Source organism: Amphiura filiformis, chromosome 15, assembly GCF_039555335.1.
Source record: "Amphiura filiformis chromosome 15, Afil_fr2py, whole genome shotgun sequence".
NCBI classification, from domain to species: Eukaryota; Metazoa; Echinodermata; class Ophiuroidea; order Amphilepidida; family Amphiuridae; genus Amphiura; species Amphiura filiformis.
Window position 1 is genome coordinate 57,068,780 of NC_092642.1, and position 22,507 is coordinate 57,091,286.

At 37.3% G+C, this 22,507-nt stretch overlaps 1 protein-coding gene across 1 annotated transcript; it reads right to left on the bottom strand.

Annotated features, from left to right (window-relative positions):
- Positions 1–6,349: 6,349 nt before the first annotated feature.
- Positions 6,350–22,481, bottom strand: LOC140171860 (THO complex subunit 7 homolog). The gene is made up of 7 exons (XM_072195192.1): positions 22,316–22,481; positions 16,896–17,016; positions 15,396–15,523; positions 14,061–14,205; positions 12,187–12,253; positions 8,203–8,272; positions 6,350–7,148 (listed from the first exon to the last, which is right to left on the bottom strand). Exons 1-7 carry the CDS (start codon positions 22,326–22,328, stop codon positions 7,066–7,068), a joined length of 627 nt encoding a protein of 208 aa, XP_072051293.1. The 5' UTR covers positions 22,329–22,481; the 3' UTR covers positions 6,350–7,065.
- Positions 22,482–22,507: the final 26 nt, after the last annotated feature.

Consider the following 22,507-nt stretch of genomic DNA (forward strand, 5'->3'; position numbering starts at 1 on the left):
GTTCACTCCACTCCGTCAGCAGTAAATTTGTTATGATGATTAACCTTTAACCCACGTACCTGGACGTGACTCGCATCATGTGTGGCGGGATTTTGCACATTTTATTGCAGCAAATGATCAAGTTGTGTTAGAGTCTAACTATTGGATGGCCCACGCGCTGTTTTTAAATAATTGATTGGATATTAAAGTTCAGAGGGGGCAGGGTGGCAGGGCGAATGTCTCTTTTACCCTGAGACGAAAGCTGACGAATATACCTATTCGTCTCAGCTTTTACCTAGTTCACCACGTAAACTTAATGGCTCAAAATTCGGACCGCTCGCCAATATAGTATCAGTTTGTGAATGAGGACATCGTATAAGTTCCTTGTACTAGCTTTTACCTATAATAAAGTTCTTTATTCATCATCCCCGTTCATACCATTGGCATTTAGGGGCTATCATTTCTTCGGAAGGGGAGGGGTCCCAAATATACGGGGATGAATTTTTAGGCCAAAAATAAGTTAGGCCCTACAATTTTTTTACACCGGTTATAAAATTATTAAAGGGGCACTTCGTGATCCACAGCCTCATCCCCCCACTTGGCAAAAAAAGTTGAGATTTTTATATCACTGGTAACCTCTGGCTACATAGGCCTAATGTTTATGTACAAAATATTTCTTGCAGATTAATTCGTTTAGCAAAGATATCGTGAAATTTGAATTTCGTTCTGGTGCACCAGAACGAAATTACAACGTATTATCTATGGAGCAGTGCATGTAATACACATAATCATGCATAACTCGCAAACGCAATATCGGAATCAACTAAAATTTTGGGAATATGCTTTTTCGTGGATATGTACTGAAAAATGTCATAAAAAGAGGATGCTAGGATCACGAAATACTCCTTTAAGGGCTAGTGACTCAAAATTTTCGCGCGCGCATTCTTTAGCTTAACAATTATAATATGCGCACAATCTTTTCGTTATATAATGCAAAATTTTCCACGCTGAACGTGCCTTCCTTACACTTACGATCGAAATTTGAATGCACTCTACGCACGGCTTTGTTCGTAAGTTTGGGTGCATTTCGCGCTTTGTTCCAGCAATGAATAATTTGTCTTGAGTCTGTGAAGGGGGGGGATAAAAAATTTCAACCCAAGATGGGGCAGGGTCATAAAATTTAGTCTGCGATAGGGGGGTCATAAACTAGACAATGGTCACCAACATATTTGGGATCCCCCACTTCCGAGAAAATGATAGCCCCCTTATGATAAAACTAGGCCCTGGATAAAATATCAGATTTGGGCACCCTCTACGGAGGGGCCCCAATATTGTATTGGAATTGCATTTTGCTTTAATTTGGTTTTGCTAGATTTGCATTTGTTTTGTTTAAAAGTATGTGATTAGAATAAATAATGCATTTGACAGCAATGAAAATAAAATTTATGGCCTGGGGGCCGGGAGTTCTTGGAACACGATAGAGAACTGATTTTGATTTGATTTGTTCGGGTTCTGACAACCCTGGATAACCCAAGACTGAAAGCCTCTATTGAAGCTTATTTCCATTGGGGTCCATTTGAACACCGGGACGGGTTGGGAACAGTCAGGGGTTAACACCCTACTCTTTTCGAAACTGGCTGCGTAAATACATGTACAGGTATGGCTCTCTGCACACGGGACCGACGGCTTAACGTCCCCTCCGAAGGATGGAGTACTTTCATGATTCATTTGCCCAATTCTAAATGAACCATGGGGAGCTGGAGAGCGGAAGTCTGAATTTAATCTACAGAAGTTGCCAATTAATTTCAGACTTTTTAGTCAATATCCCAACAAATCGCCACCACCGGGAATTGAACCCGGGACCTCATGCACTAAAGGCAAGTACCCTAACCGTTGCGACACGCTCTCCCTAACAATCAAATCAAACCGATGCCGATCGATTCGAGTTCAATAGTAATAGTGCTACTTTTGACCTTCAAAGGTATCAACAATCTCACACCTGGTTACCTGTCCTCATTACTCATTCAGTACAAATCAAGCAGGGAAAATTTGCGCTCCAGTAGTAATTTTCAACTTCAAGTTTCTCGTACTCGACTGTCAATAGGGCACCACGCCTTCAATGTTGCTACCCCACGCCTTTGGAACTTGCTCCCCCTCCATATCCGCCTTTCACCCTCAGTCAATATTTTCAAGAAATTGTTAAAAACTCACCTTTTTCCATCTCAATAATGTTTTGTTCCTTATACATTGTATGCATCCTTGGTATTTGCCTACATTTATTTTATCATTATATTTGCTTTGGGGTTTTTAAAATTGTATTTTAATCATGTTATTATGGTCTATTGATGATTTATCGTGTTGCTTTTTAATAATTATTGTTGTACATGTAAGTGATATTTATTTTTGCTGTATAATTCTATATTATTGTGTTTTTAACCATGTTATTTGCTATTGTACAGCACTGTGGTAATTTTTGATATAGCGCTCAATAAATGATGTGATATATATACCATGGAAGAAAGAGATAAGAAGGAACCACAACGAACGCATTCACTTTGTCCACTCCCTTTACCGACATTTAGTTGACATTGTTATTCATGAGGATTTACTTTGATCAATACCCGCGTTAAATAGGTGATTGGTATTGTATTCCATGTATTTGCATGTCTTCTGGAGCGTGTGTGAAGGATGATTTGAACTAATGACCTTCCGTGCAAGCACCCTATAGGATTTTCTTTGGTGACGTGATCATCGGTCATTGATGGCCTACATCTTTTTCTTCCATTTTGCCCAATTTTTCTGAACTTTGATGACTTTTTTCTCAGAGTTGGCAGTCTTTGGCACTGAAATGAGTTAGCTAGTTACGATTATACACATATAAACTATTAAATTAAACAGGTTTTATGTACCGGACTCAACCGAACATTGTGCATTATTTAAGAACATTTTACATCTATTTTTCATCGAAAAAGTCACCAAAATCTTACCTTATTTGCTAAAGATGAAACTCAGCAAAAAAACGGCCGATTTTGATTACCTTTTCGATGTTTTATAGGACATTTTCTACACAACACGATCAAGAAAACAGTTTGACTGTAGACCCCAAAACAAAGCTACTATACATGTTCAGAGCATCAGTGAAATTCCATAATCTTACTTCTGGGTAGCGTTTGTTTGTTCGTGGATGGGTTTGTTATAAATTTTTTCCAGTAATGATTTTGCCAAGCATCGATCGCGGTAAATGGATCATACATGAAAGTAAGTACCATTGATAGCTTTTCTTTTCATGCGTCAATAGATAAGCGGATTAAAACTTGGCCGATCGAAGTCGTTGTGGTTCCTTCTCATCTCTTTCTTCCATGTATATACAACCCCCAGGAATACTATCAAATCACAACAAGGGTGTATAAATTAGAAACAATCCTAGAAACATGAAAACAATGTCAGAACAAAATTAAAGGTGGGTAACCTGATTGACAACCTCATCCCCATCAAAATGCTGATTTTGGTATCAGATGAAAGCTCATATTTTTCTCATAAACATATTGATATTGGCGCTCAGATCGGTATATTTCAAAGAAATCATCAAAAACTGTCGAATTAGTCAGTTTTTTGATGATATCTTTAGAAATACATCGAGTTGGAACTTCTAATTTCAATATGTTTATGAGAAAAATAGGGCATTTCACTTGAAATCAATATACTACATGATCATAATGATTATCATTAATAAAAACACTGTAGACTGCCAATATCACGCTGTATAAATGTCAGTAATTCTATTAAGAATTAGTCACATTTACAAAAAAACATTTACATGTTCTGTTTGCATGAGTGCTTTAAAGGGATGACATTTTATGTTATACGTAAGTTTTAAAGAATTTGATTTTCCAAATATATCAGGTCACCTTCCTTTAAGCTTGCAGTAGATACCAGATTTATTTTTTACCAGACTATTTTATGTACTGATTATTCATGTACCGGGTACCGAACTGACTATTCATGAATGAGAAACTCCAATTTCATTGGTCAATTTAGCTCTGTGAAGCGAAAAGTAAGCTACGTGTAGCAGCTTCATGTTATGACGGTTCCGGCCAACCATAGACTCTCCCACTGCAATATAATGCCTTGCATTTCATAATCTTTCTTTGTTTACTATGCTAATGTTAGAATTGTTTTAAAGAAGTAAATGTTATCCAAATGGTTACATTTCAAGGTATTTCAGCATTGGATGCCCCATTCCTTTTTTTATTATGCCTATATCAAATACTAGGATCAGGTGTCAATTTCAGCAGGGAGTGTTCAGTACCACAGCAGCTGATAAGTGTATCCCATCATGCTCTGCAGTACATAATAAAACTGTTTGTGCCATAGAAGGTGTACACAAAATTCCTCACTTCAACTTTCAATTCGCTTATATCAGGGGAGCTTAGACTTTTGTTTGAAAAAATATGATCTGTAAAGTATTGTGAAACTATCCATAGCTCTCAATATCTAAGTGGCTCTTGTTTCTATTTTGTATACATTTGCTATGGAGCAAGCAGATAGACTGCAATGCATGATGGGATACTCCCCTCAGCTGCTGTGGTTCAGTACTGTAGGCAAGGCAACTTCCAAGGTGGAAGGCATTGTGAGACAGCCCAAGACTGTCATATGATTGTGATTCAAAATTTATGCCACAAAATTCCAGTATTTATAAAATTTTTATTTCCAAACAACAAGATTATATGACACAGCATAGTACATTTTTGGCCCTTGCAGCCTACCATTTTAAGTCCATTTTATTACAAAGAGAACAAATTCATGTACTTCACACAAGCAAGATATTACAACATACCATGGTGTAAGCCTATATAAAGGGTGGTGGTGAATTATAGGGGGGGGGCAAGCATTTTTTGGCACAGATATTTTGGGTACCGTTTCTATATTACGCCCTAAAAAGGTGTAGGAAAACATTAGGAACACATTCAAATATGCAAAATGTCCTGCTTGCCGCCCTTGTATTATATGATAAGACAATTTAAGGTTTTAAATTCAGGTTCCCAAAAATCTTTATAGTGTGTAAAGGGGGGTTGGCACATCAAAAAAGGGGCAAAGGTTTTTGGCATGTCAAAGGGGGGGGCAAAGATTCATTGGCACAGCCAGGGGGGGCAAGCTATTTTGGCAGACCACTTTGAGAATTCACCACCCTGGGGTACACATAATTATTGCACAGCCCCTAAAGACAGGGGAGGGGGCAGTATGCCTCTCCCCAAGACGGCTCATACCAGGCACACCTAATCAATCAAACTTACAGTGTGTATCTTTTTAGACGCATAAATCTCAAACTTGTTTTTGCGTACTGCTATATCATATTTGGTAGCAGGCGGCGGATGACATGATCGAGCCGGCAACTCGTGAAACCGCCCGGCCGTATGGCATTTTCCATATACTCGGTTTGTTTTGTGGGGTTCATTATCGAACCCCAACGGTTTTAGCTTGTATTTATATTATTTATCAACATAGGCCTATTTGTTTGTGATATTTCAAGCGTTTTAAAATTTCAAAATAATCCCATTCAGTTACACGGTTGACGATGAAAATTTACTGAATTTAGGGACTGCACGTCATACACCACCTGTTTGGTAGGTCATTAAAACACTTTATATTCCTCACCCCAAGAACATTTTTTATCCTGTACATATACCCAACGTAGTAAGGGACACACCGTGCATCATTTGATTTTCAGGGGGACATGGAGTTTGGGTCACATTGTGTTTGTTTTTAATTTGTTAATTTGTTTTTCAATTTTAATGTGTAGGTCTACCCAAAGTATTCTAGCCATGGTCTACCTTTATACAGACAGAGTTAGTGGCAGATTTTTTTACCCATCACAGCATCAGCAGCAGAGCGCAATTTCTTCTTTTTTATCTCACTTGTGGGCGAAGGTTTTTTTTCCAAAACCTCCCATGCCCTCTGGAAATCAAATTAGGCATGGGAAAGTTAAACGCATGTACCGTTAAACGCATGCATGATCCGTTAAACGTTTAGCAATTGTGGTAAACGTGTAACAGGCCAGTCATTTTCAACCTTCAATTTTACATTTTTCAATGCCAATCAACAGTTGAAAGTAACAAAATCTGAAGACGCCCTTAATAATTTACATGAAAGTTGCTCAAAACATTCATTATTTAACAATAATACGTCGAAATAATGCATAGTTCCTGACCTCAGCGCTCTGGTATTCAATTTTAAGGTTCACTAATCAATGATCACCCTTAAAGATTTAATGTCCTATATCTCATTGCCATAGAGACGAAGGTATTCCCATTCATACACATATGTGCAAAAGAGGTGAAGAGTCTTGTCAACCCCCCCACCCCCCACCCCACCCCCACCCCTACAAGAAAAAGATGTGTAACTGTACTCCATCAGGTCTGTAGGCTTTCATTATTCTCAAACCCACAACCATATGTGATGCGATCAAGCAAAATCAGTCGGAACTCTGAAATTGTCAGTTTCTTATAGGATAGTAAAAAGCATTTACAAAGCTGGATTTTGAAGAAAACCCCATTGAAATTGAACAACCAGTTTCAAAGATATGAGCAATCAAAGAGTTTCCAAAACAACAGAAAACAATTTCCTTTTATGTGGCTATATCTCAAAATCAATATTTCAGAGTTCCGACTGATTTTGCTTGATCGCATCACATTATGTTCATGGGTAGAAGCCTGAATCACTATCCCACTGAGCCATCACAACATGCAAGTAGAGTGGCTCAACGGATACCAATCTGAAACAAGTTTGCCATTTTATGTTCATCAGTTCAAACCAACTCCACTGGTTTCTTGCAAGTAGAGTGATTCAAGCCACGGATAACAGACTTAGTATACAAACATACTAACATACAAAGTTTTAACTCCATTGGTTTCTTGAGAGTAGCATGACTCAAGTTTAAGTTATGGATACAAGTCTGAAACCTGTTAGCAAGCTGTACCATTTTATGTTTATCAGTTCTCCACTGGTTTCTTGCAATTAGCGTGACTCAAGATATGGACACAAGTCTGAAATATGTTTGTCAGTTCAAAGTTTTGGTTTGTTTGCCTGTCATACAATCTCCATAGAACTGTCCAGTGAACTGGTGAAGGTAGAGTCAAGTTGGTCTTCCTGGTCCCTGTGATTTTCATCCTCTGTGGACAAAAATATGACAAAACAATATGAATCTGGAAGAAGGGGCATACAATCTAAGTGCTGGTTTTGAGTGCATGTCGTCGTTGGGCAGAAAAACCTATGTGTCACTGGCCCCTGAACATGTTTACAGCAAAACCCCTTATGTAACTGGTTGGCAGTTTTGTTTTAAACATGTTCAGGGGCCACAAACACATAAGAGGTTTTTCCTGCCCAACGATGATTTTTAAATCATCTTAAAAAGACATCAAGGTTGTTTTACTCACACAGTGGCATAGCTAATGGGCCAGAGGCTCCACACTGTATGACATATTGCCCCCTCTCATCCCCTTCTCTTTGTGGATGCTGGCTGCTGTGATAATTTGTTCAATTTGTGTTGCCATTTTGCACATTTTTCCCTCTTGAAAGTCCCTTGAAAGTGCTGGTTTTGATCTTACATGTAATGTTTATGAGTGCATGTAAGAAATCGAGGTTGTTTTACTCACACAATGGCATAGCCAAGGGACCAGAGGCCCCCCTTGCATGACATATTGCCCCCTCTCATCCCATTCTCTTTGTGGGATGCTGGCTGCCATAATCATTTTGTCAATTTGTGTTGCCCATTCTGCAAATTTTCCCCTTCCCCACCCCCTCCCCGAAAAATCCTGGCTATGCCACTGTACTCACATAGATGTCCTTTGGATGGAATACCCTAATAAGCACCCCGTATGGAATATTTCAAGTTACAAAATCAGTAGTCTATATGACACATCTACACAAATAAATTCTAAGGCTGTTCCGACAATCATCAAATTTCAAAATCCGGCAAAATCAACCCTATTTTTTGTTCGCAAACTTTGTTTTAAAATAACCCTTTTTTTCTCCAAATTGGGAACAATCATGCGTACACATAGTCGATGTTAAGTGATAACACCGGGATAAATTCCATCAAATATCTAAATAAAATAACCATGTTAACCTTCTAGCTTGGGATTGTGATGATTTTGATTGTTTAAGCTTGTAAATAAATATCAAATCTTGATTTTCATCAACAAACAACAAAGGAAATCAACATACCTGCCAATATTCTTTGTAATTCATTGATGGCACTGATGAGAACATGAAACTGCTTACGCCGCACTTCAAGCTACAAGAAATACAAGAAAACATTCTTTCAATAATCATACAGTTTACACCTTTACACATATTTTAAATGGTGGTTATGCCTTGGTAGCTACGGTCTGGGCAATTTAATTTATGAGGTTCAGACTTATTTCGTTGTTAGTTCTTGTAATTGTCAATCTGATGAAAACAAACTACTTTTGGTACTATGTATAGTATAGTATAGTATAGTATACAAATATTAACTGTCTATGAGTGTGATGGTCGTAATATTATAATCACGAGGTGAAAGATGGATTGTTCCATTCGCGGCCTCATAGTCCGAGGAACTGAGCCAGTTCTAATGAGTGATATAATATATTTTATTCACACACAAATCGTGGGCCCTCAGGCCAAATTACAAGTGGTTTACAATATTAAAAACAATTAAACATAAAAAAATACAGTATCAATATTAACAAGGAAAAATACAGCAACTGCTGTTGATAGAAAATAAAATATTGCACTTATGGGTCATTCCATATGAAATCAAGGAGTCGCCCCACCTGACCCCCTCAGATTTGCTTTATATTTTAGTCATATGTTGTACCTGTAAAAATATTAAAAACCTGCAAATTTGAGGTCTGTAGCTCTTACGGATTTTCTGTGGCAGCCATTTAAAGTTGGAGTAGGGGGTCTAAATTTGGACCCAAAAGTTGCCCTTTAAATAAATTTCATCTTTGGGAGTCTGTGCCTTCTTTATAAAAAGAAAGAGAAGTCTGAAACTTTGTATACACACTAACTGCATGCCCAATTTGTCAAAAAATAAAAAATAAAAAAATTCTGTAATTGCGTTGTGTCACAGGGTCATTAAATATGCAAGAAAAATGTAATATTTTGTAAACTGGCAAGTTTAGCCCCCTAAATTCACATTTTTGGTCAGATTAATTATTTTTTGTTGTCACTGATGCTATATATAGGATAAATACAATGCATATCCAAAAATTGAGGTCACAACTCATTTACATTTGAACAGCGCCCTCACGAAGATGAAATTTATTGCAAATTCAACATTTTCAGGGGCCCAAAGTCGATGTGGTCCACCTTCAAAATTTATAAAACATCACTTTTATATAACTACTAGTCTTAAATTACAACTTTGCTAAGTCCCAGTAATTGTATAGGTTGACTTCATATAAAATGACAAGCCCAAAGTTGACCATTTTCTTATGATTGCATGTAGTGCAAATGTGCCGAATTCGGAAGGCTTGAAAGTCAAATTGGCCACAATATTAAAAAATAAATGATTAGATGAGTAGTTATTGGCCCTATTTACTTTTATTTCCATTTCATTTTCAATATATACAGATTTTCTATGGTAGCCATTTACAGTTGGAGTAGGGATCTAAATTTGGACCCAAAAGTTGCCCTTTGAATAAATTTCATCTTTGGGAGTCTGTACCTTCCTAATAAAAAGAGAGAGAGAGGTCTGAAACTTTGTATACACACTAATTGCATGTCCAATTTGTCAACAAGTAAAAAAAAATAAATGTCTGTAATTGTTAGATTTGTGTCACAGGGTCATTAAATATGCAAAAAAAAATGTAATGTTTTGTATACTGGCAAGTTTAGCCCCCTAAATTCACATTTTTGTCAGATTAATTGTTTTTGTTGTCACTGATGCGATATATAGGACAAATACAATGCATATACAAGACATTGAGGTGACCATTTATTTACATTTCCAACAGCGCCCTCGAGTAGATGAAAATTATTGCAAATTCACCATTTTCAGGGGGCCCAAAGTCGGCGTGGTCAACCTTCAAAATTTATAAAACATCACTTTTATATGACTACTAGTCTTAATTGCAACTTTGCTCAATCCCAGTAATTTTATAGATTGACTTCATATAAAGCGACAAGCCCAAAGTTGACCATTTTCTTATGATTGCATGTACTGCAAATAGGACGAAGTCGGAAGGTTTAAAAGTCAAAATGGCCACAATATTGAAAATAAATGACTAGATGCATAGTTATTGGCCCTATTTACTTTTATTTCCATTTTATTTTCAATATTGGGGCCAATTTGACTTTCAAGGCTTCCGAATTCGGCACATTTGCACTACATGCAATCATAAGAAAATGGTCAACTTTGGGCTTGTCATTTTATATGAAGTCAACCTATACAATTACTGGGACTTAGCAAAGTTGTAATTTAAGACTAGTAGTTATATAAAAGTGATGTTTTATAAATTTTGAAGGTGGACCACATCGACTTTGGGCCCCCTGAAAATGTTGAATTTGCAATACATTTCATCTTCGTGAGGGCGCTTGTTTAAATGTAAATGAGTTGTGACCTCAATTTTTTGGATATGCATTGTATTTATCCTATATATAGCATCAGTGACAACAAAAGATTATTAATCTGACAAAAAATGTGAATTTAGGGGGCTAAACTTGCCAGTTTACAAAACATTACATTTTTTCTTGCATATTTAATGACCCCGTGACACAACACGCAATTACAGAAATTTTTTATTTTTTATTTTTTGACAAATTGGGCATGCAGTTAGTGTGTACACAAAGTTTCAGACTTCTCTCTCTTTTTATAAAGAAGGCACAGACTCCCAAAGATGAAATTTGTTTAAAGGGCAACTTTTGGGTCCAAATTTAGACCCCCTACTCCAACTTTAAATGGCTGCCACAGACAATCTGTAAGAGATACAGACCTCAAATTTGCAGGTTTTTAATATTTTTACAGGTACAACATATTACTAAAATATAAAGCAAATCTGAGGGGGTCAGGTGGGGCGACTCCTTGATTTCATATGGAGTGACCCTTATTCAAGACATCATTCAAAAACATTATAAATACACACCATTAAAAGGCTAAAATTGGCTAAATATTACCAGATTTAAAAAGTAAAAATATGCAAAACTGTTCAGGGCATTTAGTTATTCAATAAATTGATAAAGTATGGAATAGCGCTGTTTTTGAAACGATCGGTCCTTGCATAAAGTTGAGAGATTTGATTTGCATTGCGAAAGGTTCTGCCATGACTCTCCAGTCTGGTAGAAGGGATGAGATCTTTTGTTCGAATAGAAGCAGAAAGCCCTTCGGCCAACTAACGACAATGATCCTCCCTCCTATCAGCTAGAGAGTCTAGCTGGCACAGATTAAGAGCATTATCATAACCATCATACAAATTGCCCAGAACTATTTTGCAAGCTCTTTTTTGCAGCTGCTCCAAAGTATGATCTTGAGTTGTGGTGAGTGAGGAATGCCAAACTACATCCGCGTATTCAAGTAATGGTCAAACATATCCTTTGTAAACTGATGAACATAATTCCTGGGTATTGAAACCAAACCTATGGCTGCCCATTTAAAAGCTAGCAAACACAGGTATACATCTTGAGAGATTAAAATTAGCTTTGCTCCAAAGCCAACCTATTTTCCATCCAATTGAAAGAAAAAATGAAAAAACCATGCCATATGCCCTCTGACACTATAGTAAAGACCGGCTGGCGCGTCGGTCAGTGGACTTTCGCGGTTGGTGTGTGGGGTAGACCAATATCTCAGGTAGACAGTGATCTTTACTGCATTGTGGTCCTACTTTACTTGTTGGTGACTTGTTTATAGTGAAGCTTGCCTTCGCAAGCTCTGTACAAATACATGTACTGCTGGGTGATGCATGGGGGAGTGGTATTAATTTTTCACAGAATGGATTGGCCTATATACATTTTCTTTACTAATACTAGTCACTTGCTTGGGTTTATTTTACTTGGGGATCTCTGGATCTTCTAAGGTACTGCGAGGGCTCTGATCAAGAGCTAGATTAAAATATGTAAGCATCAGTATTCATCATAGCATCACCATCACCATCTGCTGAAGACGTTAATCGAACTTGCGACAACATTCCAGGTGAGCGAAAAATAGTTATTATTCATTAACTATCTTACCTTTTGTTCCAAGATTTGTTTAGCTTTTGTTTGTTGACCAAGTTCCCTGTCTAGATCTTCAAGTTTCCTAGAAAGAAATAATATTTATTGCAAACAATTAGATGTATATAACTTGGATACTGTATAGCCCTAGGGACAACATTATGGAAAATAGTGGGCTGTTATCACTTATCATTCCATTTGGTTGGCAGAGTGCAACACTATCGAAAGTGCAGTAAAGTTGTTTTCTTTAAACTTCCGTGGTCGTGCCTGTGCGTATCGCGTACCCAAGCGTAAACACAAAAGCAATAAACAATCACGCTGATTGGCTGATCAATGCACTTGACAACAAGCCGGCTGACCCATTGGTCTTCGGCGCGGCGCGTAGTAGGCGACCTTGTCACTTCTACGCGATCGCAATTCACCAGCGCGTACCCTGACCACGGAAGTTTAAAGAAAACAACTTTAGAATGTAATAGCTGCCTTTTGTAAAACATCTATTGGTTGTAGCACAATCCCCTCATCATGCTCATTGTAAAGTGTTGATATATCAGTGATTCAACCTCAAACACTCACTCAATTGAATCTACCACTGCAAAATTCAACATGCCAAAAAAAAAAAGAAAACAAACGTTGAGTTGCCATCAAGTCATTCAAGTGGGAATAATGTGATGGTCGGTCGGTCGGTCATTTTTTTTTTAACCATCAGTTTTTAAAAATCCCCACAAATATTAAATAATGCTTCTTCTATTTGGGAAATTTGTCAATTTTGAACACTGGATACTTGGTATATAATTAATTTATGAATAGTCTTTCAATAAAATATTAATTTTTAACCTAAGTGAAAAACATTGATTTTTTAACATAAAAATCATCAAAATTGAGACCCCGATTTTTCAGGATTTAAAGGGTCTGTCGCAGGGGGCAACACAACAATTTTTTTGCTCTCTCAACATGAGATGAAACACACTACAGCCTATCTAAAAAAAATTGTGCAAGTAAAAAGCACCCTCTGTGGCAATTAGAAAATACAGTTGTGACATAATGCTTACGTCAACGTCATGGGCACAGTCTTAGCTCTCAAATGCTGTTTGTTCTGTTCAATTTGCTTGTTTTGATCTTGAGATATGCCTACTTAACAACGAAAGGGTAAAATCACAATTGTGCCACTTTTACTAGGGAAGAGGGCTGTACATGTAAATCAATGATAGCATCAAGTTTATCAAGAGTTCCTTCGTGAAATCAAAAGAATGCATCAATTACACAACAATACAAAATTATTTTAACTGTTTTTTACTGTTTTATCATGATACAGGTATAATGATTCTCTTTTTCCACTTACGACAAATTAAAAGATAAATAAATATTTCACATTCTGCCGTAAAATTAAATACATTACGTGTGCATGTCAATAATTTCATCATGGTAAATACTGTTTTCTTTGTCACTCAAGACATGTTAAAAGACAAACAAATATTGCACACTTATAGGTTAATGAACTATTGAACTTAGACAAGTTCATGAAATTTGACAAATTAATGAAATGCACACGAAGCTGATGTTGATGCGCCTAATGCACGAGCCCGGAAGGGTGGAGTGCATTAGACGCATCAACATCAGCTATCATTGATTTACATGTACAGCCCTTTTCCCTAGTAAAAGTGGCACAATTGTGACTTTACCCTTTCGTTGTTAACTAAATATATCTCGAGATTTAAAAAAGCAAATTGAACAGAACAAACGGTATTTGCTAACCGGTATGAGCTAAGACTGTGCCCTTGACGTTGATGTAAGCATCATGTCACAACGGTATTTTCTAATTGACACAGAGAGCGCTTTTCACTTGCACAATTTTTTTTGAGACATGCTGTACAGCATTTAGTTACAGCACTTACTTAGTTGTCTCTTTCCTATCCGGCTGTTTCTGGATGACTTTAGCCAGTGCATCATATTCTTGTCGATTTCTCCTCACACGCTTCGCCTCCAGCAGTTCCAGCTTACATTCTGAAATCTTGGTATGAGCTTCCTGAATTTGTTGCTCTTTAAGTAAAAATTGGAGAAAAAATGGATTCATTCTGTCAACCATGGTATTACATATTGCTTTAATTGTCTCAAGTAAAGCAAATTAAATTTTATTTCAGCACAGACAACAGTTGTGGAGTTACAGTCAAAAATGAGGGAAAACCAATATTTGATCAATAAATCAATAACTACTTGCTTTGAGTTGCTGAATTTTCAGTCCAGTAGTTGTAGTCCTTGCCCCTATAATATACATATCTTACTTGTCGCCAATGTGCTATAATTTTTGAGAAAAATGCAAAAATAGGCACAAAATTGGCCAGGGGTGTAGTACCCCCTAAGTAATGATTTGAAATTTCTCCCTATCATCTTGGACTAAAAATCAAGGTAAGTCCTCATCTAGAACAAAGTTTATTCTTCATTCAGGACATTGAAATGACTTATTTACAGCTTAGCGGTACTATTTATGGATGACAGTCTTGATGGTAGAACTATTTTTGGTCATGTGATCCACTTTCAACCAATCAATCTATATTTTTGATGTATTCATAAAGTATACAGGTCTAGAAATCCATGGCAGGTGTCCATTTGAATTCTCACAAAGGAATTTTGCGAGAATCCTTGATTCACACAAATTTAGGATTGCCTCAATTTACCTATCAACCTCAATGATTAAAAAAATACTACCCTCTATCAGTGTGATTCAGGAAGTCATCAAATTCAAGATGGCCGCTTTGGCAAATGAAATATTCACGCAACAGAACGGCTGTTTTTGCTGTTAAAATACCTTCTCAAATCAGTATTATTGTACAATATTTCAAAGCCATAATGTACACTCTTATAATATGAAATTGGTTAATTTTTTTCAAATCTGATTTTTTTTTGCATATTTGTAATGTTTACACATGTTCCAACTTGCACCTAAATGGAATCAGCCAAATGTGTTGTCTTTGTAGGTCAACAGAGCAAAGTTCGACATATTATCATAATTTAAAAAGTATGATAATATGTCCTCCCATAGAACTGTGTGTTAAATGTCCAAAATAACCAGTGGGGTTTCTTTCACATTACCTTGTTATTTCAACTTAAAATAAAACATTTTGAATAAAGAATAACAAAATCCGGTTGATGTTTTACGAGTATCTTTAGGAAAATTGATTCGCGTAATCCTGAGCCTGCTATATTTTGATGCTTCTCGACTCTGTTCTTACCTATTTCTTTGTACAACTGTTCATAGTTAGTCATTTCCTTTGTGTTCATTTCATGAATGAGGTACGTCTTCTCCATTGCAAACTCTATCTGAGACATTATCAATGACATCTTCTGAAAGGTAGAATTGCTGTATGCAAAGAAACGGTGGTAGAAATAATTGTATTGAGCATTTTTTGTACAGTGGAAACGGGTTAACACATAATCAGGGACTGCCTTTTGAAAATTAGACAACAGCAAGCCTCGAAATAAGCAGGCACCCAGGAGCCATTTACCCAATGGTCATAACATTTTGGCTCCTGGTCCACACCAAAATCAAGTGAACCAGGCTCTACATTTAAACAAAAATTAGAGCCTGGTAGTTAAACCCGTTTTTGTATCTAATGTGTACATTTAAAATCTAAATGACTCCTAGCTCTTTAAAAATGGCTCCTGGTTCACTAGATAATCGCAGGACCAGGAGCCGCTTTTTCCAAATTAGTGGCTCCCGGTCCAGATCTGCTTATTTCGAGGCTTGGACAACAGCTGTAGAATGCTCTTCTGATCTCTTCAAGAAGAGCTCTAGAAGAGCTGTTTGCACCTGTGGCCATTAAAGCATAATGAATTTAACTACTGGCTGTTCAATTAGCTTAGATTCTTGTATTTTTAAGATATTTGAAAAAATAAAACATTGTGGTCAAAGTCATCAAAAAAAGTGTTAGCACAGCCTTAGACCCAACCTAAGCTAATTGAACAGACAGTAGTCATCTACATGTAGAGGAGCTATAAATCACCCTTGCAAATGCAACTTAAGAAGAGCTGTAGAGGAGTGATTGCTCTAGCTCCTCTCAAACGGCAGTCCCTGCATAATTCCTGATGACACAAAATGTGTTTTTAAAATTCCTAAGCTTGACATGAGAACTCAAATTCAAGGCCCTGACAATTTTGTGTCAACACAGGAACATGAGGAACAGCTGGCATGAATATATTGAGTTGAATTTATACTTGATTAGTTTTTAGACAAAGGGAAAAGTAAAAAATCACTAAGTATGCAAAATTAACGACAATACAGATGAAACAAATTGTTGTAGTTAATTATTAATTGGTTTGTCACAGTCACTGGTAAATAATGTTCTCAAGACAGATCCAAATAAGTAAAATTAGGTACTCACTAGAAATATTTCAATTCGTGTCAGGAATCTTATTCACTCTGGTTGTGGTGAGTGGTGGTGTTTCTAGATCTTATCGGCAAACTTTGTGACTGGTCTTGATGACGTCACATGGGTTGCTTGCCGATTGAGGATCTGATTGTAGATCACATCAAGTCTGTATGCCCCCTCGTCCTTGTTCATCAATAATTTTACTTATTTGGATCTGTCTTGAGAACATTATTTACCAGTGACTTTTATCAACGATCCTGATGAATTTGTTCAGAGTTTTGTCACACAGTGTTATGTTAAAAATCCTTTGGATGTATACACCAAAATCATGTAATAAAAATAAATACAACAATTTTTTTATACTTTTCTTCATCACTTGCTGGGGTATTACACCATTTCATGAAATTCTTCAGCAGCGTGTTGATTCTCCTGTCATCAGCACCACTTTCACCTTCTATCAACAGTCTCTTACGGATAACTTCATCTGAAATTCATAAGAAGATATTCAAATGTTAATGCCATAAACAATTTCATACTTTGTTCGGCTTATAATATGTCAGTGACTGACCTACATGTATAGATACAAATATACATGTAGAATGGCGTGCAAAGCTTTAGCTAGAGACCCCAGCATATTTTCCTGGCGCTTGCCGCAGCGCGGCAAGCGGCAGGGCGTTTCAACCAATGACAAGCCTTGATTGTGTCTGTTTGTCTGCAGTGCGCGTGCACCACGCCGCTGAGCGGCAAGCGGCAGGGTAGTATGAAACCAGCTTAAAGCCGTCTGCAAGGCCGTTCAAAGTAAAAGCCTTTTGCGATATACAATCATGTTTAATGTTACAAAACCACTGTTAGGAGCCTTTTTAAATGTCTATAAAAGGCACTTTGTGATGCGATTTTGCATATGAAAGTAACGACCTTCGATGGGTGCCATTTTGTTTAGGCTTGTTTACATCCTGGTTTGGTGAATTAGCCGGATTTCGGCTGTTGATAGCTGTGACATAGCTAAATTCTGCATATTCAGCTTATTTGTGAAAAAATAACAGAGAGAGTCTAATACCTAACAAAGGGAAAATGTCTAGCATTGTTTGCCTCTCAGAAAGAGAACTCTATTAACAACCTCTAATTTTTCTTCATGAATATTATGAATAGGATAATTATGATACAAGAGGAAATGTGCTTCGGCACAATAAGTTTGGCAAAATAACCAATTTAATAGAAATGCACATCTATTGTGATCTCAAGGTTGTGGAAAAACCAGGACATTAGATGTGATATGTAATGGTAACATTTTATAATGTTTCCATGCTAAAATTATTATATTTTTATTTATCATATGAACTTGATGCTTTATGACTATGATATAATTATACTAATCTCTTATTGGTATCAATTAGGTTGGTGGTGATTAACTACAACAGATATTATAAAGATATGTCAATTTCACATTATATAAAATTGAGATTCCTCCCAAGATTTCACAATAATATGGGCTGACAAAAGAAATGAAATTTCTTTCTTTTGTTCTGATCTTCCTACCTGCATATTTTGGAACTTATGTAAAAGAAATTTTCCTAGGTAAAATGTGATTGGTCAGACTTTTATCAGTCCATGATTTTTGAGATGTAATTTGATAAAATTTGATAGGTGGGAGGAACTTAAAACAAAGAATATTCTATTCCACTTTAAGATATGGGAGGACAACACCCAAACTTATTGAGTTCTAAATCTACCTTTGAAGCTAGCTGGAGTCTACACTCAGTAGCTGGAGTCTGAAAATATAGACTCACTAAGAATTGGAGAACATGTCTTCGAAATGATGGTTAAAATAAATCATAATGAAACTAACTGTAATGTGACTGGTGCCAAATGCGTCTTGTTATTTATGTAAGATGGACCAACACCCATCTAACCATAAGAAAAACAGTAAAATATTAACCGCTCGGCCAGCAAGACATCGTAACATGGTGGCAGCGGTGGGATACGAACCCACGCCATCGAAATGACTGGTGAATCCTGGCTAATGCCATCAGCGTGCACTCACTTGGGTGCAGCACCGGTTGCTCGAGAAGTCTAGCCAAGAAATTGCTCAACGATAGCTTCACATTCTAGGCTAGAGACCATTGCATAAAAAATCAGATTTGCTGAAGCATGACACCGTGTAAAGCAATGGAAGTTCAGAAGTTAACACAGCTGATCAAGACAGGCGATTGCATCAGAAAAGTTGCTAATATTACACTTCAGCAAAATTTTAGACTGTCAAAAATAGGAAAATCTTGCTCAAAAGATACAGTTGACTCATCTGAATCTGAATCTGAATCTGAAGAATATTCTCAACGCTTCTCATTCGAAGCCAACCGAGAAGATGGTGTGCGCAAGAATATAATTAGTCCACGTCTTTTCGCTGGCTGATATAGTTAGCCAGGGTTTCCTTGAATATATTTGTGTCCTCTATGTTTACAATGTGCTCAGGTAGACTGTTCCAATTGTTTATGGTGTTTGGGAAGTATGAAAAGTTATAGTAGTTGGTTCTGCCACTTAGTTTCTTGAATGATTTGTTATGGTTGAGCCGAGATGAGCTGCGCGTCTGGACCGGCTGCAAGAATGTTCGGCTGCATCGAAATAACTTTCATCTAAATTTCAACATTAAACAGAATCAATAACCTCCGGTGAAAAAACTTACACCACTGTCTGACCGAAAAAACGAATGCGTAACTATCATGTGCATATTTTAGGTATGCCAGGCAAACCTTAATTAACACATTTGCTAGTCAACCAAATTCGCCTAGAACACAATACATATTTTACATAGAAATGTAAAAGAACAGGCTGATGGTCAAGGAAACCTACATAAATATGTTTTCTATACGTACTTCACTTGCCCCAAATAAAAAGACCAGGCGGCGGATGACATGATCGAGCCGGCAACTTGTGAAACCGCCCGGCCGTATGGCATTTTCCAATATAGTCGGTTAGTTTTGTGGGGTTCATTATCGAACCCCAACGGTTTTAGCTTGTATTTATATTATTTATCAACATAAGCCTATTTTTTGTAATCCTAGGGATTTTGATAGCAGTTCCATTAAAAAAAGCTGCTATCATCATGAGACTAAGATCTAGAAACACCCCCGAAATGCTGTTTTGGGGAATTTTGCTTGCAGAATCTTTTTGATGAAAGTCAATCTTTGACAAGATGTAACTTTGCTACGGAAAGTGCTATGACAAAAAGGTTTTCAGTTTTGGCTTTCTTTACTCAAGGGCTTTGAATTCACCTGGCATACCTACATATTTGAACTTGAAGCTGGAGTATTAAATAAGCACCGGATGCTAATTCATGAATTGCGCTGCGGAGAAGTCAGTGGAAATCATAGTGATGGAGTAGTGCCGTACTATTACGCTGACTTTCGTATTTGGCGAGGAGGACGATTTCGACCTCCTGGTTTGTTTACAAACAGAGAGGTAGACTAATTGCATCATGGATATCAAACTTTGGATGGACCGCAACATGCTTCAATTAAATGAAACAAAAACTGAGTTCTTTGTCATATCCAGCCCACGATTCGAGCACTATATATCAGAGGTGAGGCTGAATATTGGATCTGATGTTATTGTTCCATCTACTACCACAAAGAACCTTGGTGTTGTGTTTGACAAAACGTTATCAATGTCAAACCAGGTCTCTTCGATATGCAGTTCAATAAGCTTCCACCCCCGGGGGTGCCACTCATATACCATTGCATGTTGTCATCACTGACCAGACACTTTTATTTTTCACCCAAAACACTGACATGCCCAAGGGCTGAAAGGTAACCCTTACCACTGACCTGCTATGAAAAAAGGATACCCAAATCACTGACCACAGCCATGGTGCAAACAAAGGTACCCATATCACTGACCTTACATGTCCCGCTCGGCAGCATGCACAAACATCACCGAGTTTTAATCATGGTACAAGACCGGGCACAAGACTAATATATTACACTTACAGACCCGGAAGTAAGAAGTTGTTTACAATCAGGAACGAAAACAGCGGCTGACGTCAAATGCTGGACTTTGATTTTTCATGAACCCAAAACGCCGACATATCTATTGTAAAAAGGTACCCTTTTTCCAGAAAACACCAAAATTGAGACCCTTTTCAAGGCCGTCCAGCTGGACGGCCTATGCTTAAAAAGATACCCTTTTACCGCGAAATTTTGGTCGGTGATGACTTCATTGACGGTTCAACTGGCACCCCCGGGCTTCCACCTCCGCAACTTAGCGCGTATCCGAATGTTTCTAGACCAAGCTGCCTGTCAAGATGCAGTTCGAGCCATTATAACATCCAGGCTTGATTATGCCAACTCCTTGCTTTATGGTATTACATCAAAAGACTCAAAGAGACTCCAACGTCTACAGAACCGTGCTGCCAAGCTCATCTTCAAGGCAAAAAAGTATGATCATGCCACACCTCTCCTTCGTGAACTCCACTGGTTACCAATACCTAGTCACATCCATTTCAAGCTGTTAACCATTGTCTACAAATGTTTCATGGACTCAACAACATCTCCATCATACATCACTGAACTCATTCAGCCTTACATTCCCAGTAGAAGTGGATTACGCTCTGCCCAGGACACCAGGCTTCTCATTGTTCCGCATACACGCACTCTAACTGGTGATAAAGCCTTCTCTGTAGCAGGACCTTTTCTTTGGAACAAACTCCCTCGCCATATCCGCCACTCTCCAACGCTGGCAAGCTTCCGGTCTAATCTAAAGACTCATTTATTTGATATTTGATTTGTTGTTTGTTCTTGTATGTTTTTTTTTTTTTTATTTTCTTTTGTAAAGCGCTGTGATACATGGTTTTCTTTGTAAGAGCGCTATAAAAGTGCCTGCATAGTATAGTATAGTATAGACAAAAGACCGTCCCGCTTGTCCAAACACTCAAGTATCAGAAGGATGGTCCACAATAGCGTGATTCACGTAACATGAATAAGGATTAAAAAGCTGTCCCGTAGAACCATGTGCTTCTATTGTCCAATTTGCCATCAAGATTTCATATGGAAACAGTTCAGACCCAGTACAGGATCATGTCAGAAATTAATATTTTGTTCTGGGTCTGATTATTCGGACTAGTGATGGAGGTGTGAGTACCTAGGGCTATTAACCGCATACATGATGAAACCCAATTGTGAAGGTGTAACACTAACAGTAAATAGTTAGAATTAAAATTAAATGCAAATGAATAGCTACATTGTAGCTAATTGACATGATCAGTGATGATTGAATGAATAGTAGGTATCACAGGGAAACCTCGGTTAACACATTTGTTAGTCAGTCAAAATGGCCTGCCCTAAACCGGCAATACAAATTTACATTGAAATTAAAAAGAAGCTTTTTAAGAAGGAAACCTTCATAAATATGTTGTCTATACTTCAATTGACCCAAATGTATGATTTTTTTTGGTGATGAGAGACTCGCACATGGAATTTCAGAGAGATTTTGATAGCAGTTCCATTAAAAAAGGTGCTATCGTCATGAGACTAAGATCTAGAAACACCCCGTAATGCTGTTTTGGGGAATTTTGCTAGGAGAATCTTTTTGATGAAAGTCAATCTTTGACAAGATGTAACTTTGCTACGGAAAGTGCTATGACAAAAGGTTTTCAGTGTTGGCTTTCTTTACTCAAGGGCTTTAATTTGATATATAAAATGATGCAGTTTGATGGCAAATTTGAATTCACCTGGCATACCTACAATACTACTACATTGTATGAATAGCAAAAACACTAAACAAAAACTCACCGTCTGTAGCCATAATTTGATAATTTCTTCAACTTCAAGCAACGTGATCTATTCAAGCAACTATTTCACCGTTTGTGACAACAACCTTTTCGTGCAATTTACTTTCTGTACACTATATTTTTAGGACAAACTTGGCTTATTTGCAAATCTGCAGCTCTGATTTTTTGATGCATTATCTGAACGATACATGTA

Bases quoted from the DNA above. Each gene is read 5' to 3' on its own strand.
- LOC140171860 (XM_072195192.1), bottom strand. The intron at 15,524-16,895 runs GTATAAAAAAAT...CTTTGCATACAG, and splicing joins CCAGCAAGTGATGAAGAAAA to CAATTCTACCTTTCAGAAGA. The intron at 12,254-14,060 runs GTAAGTGCTGTA...ATTTCTTTCTAG, and splicing joins GATAGGAAAGAGACAACTAA to GAAACTTGAAGATCTAGACA.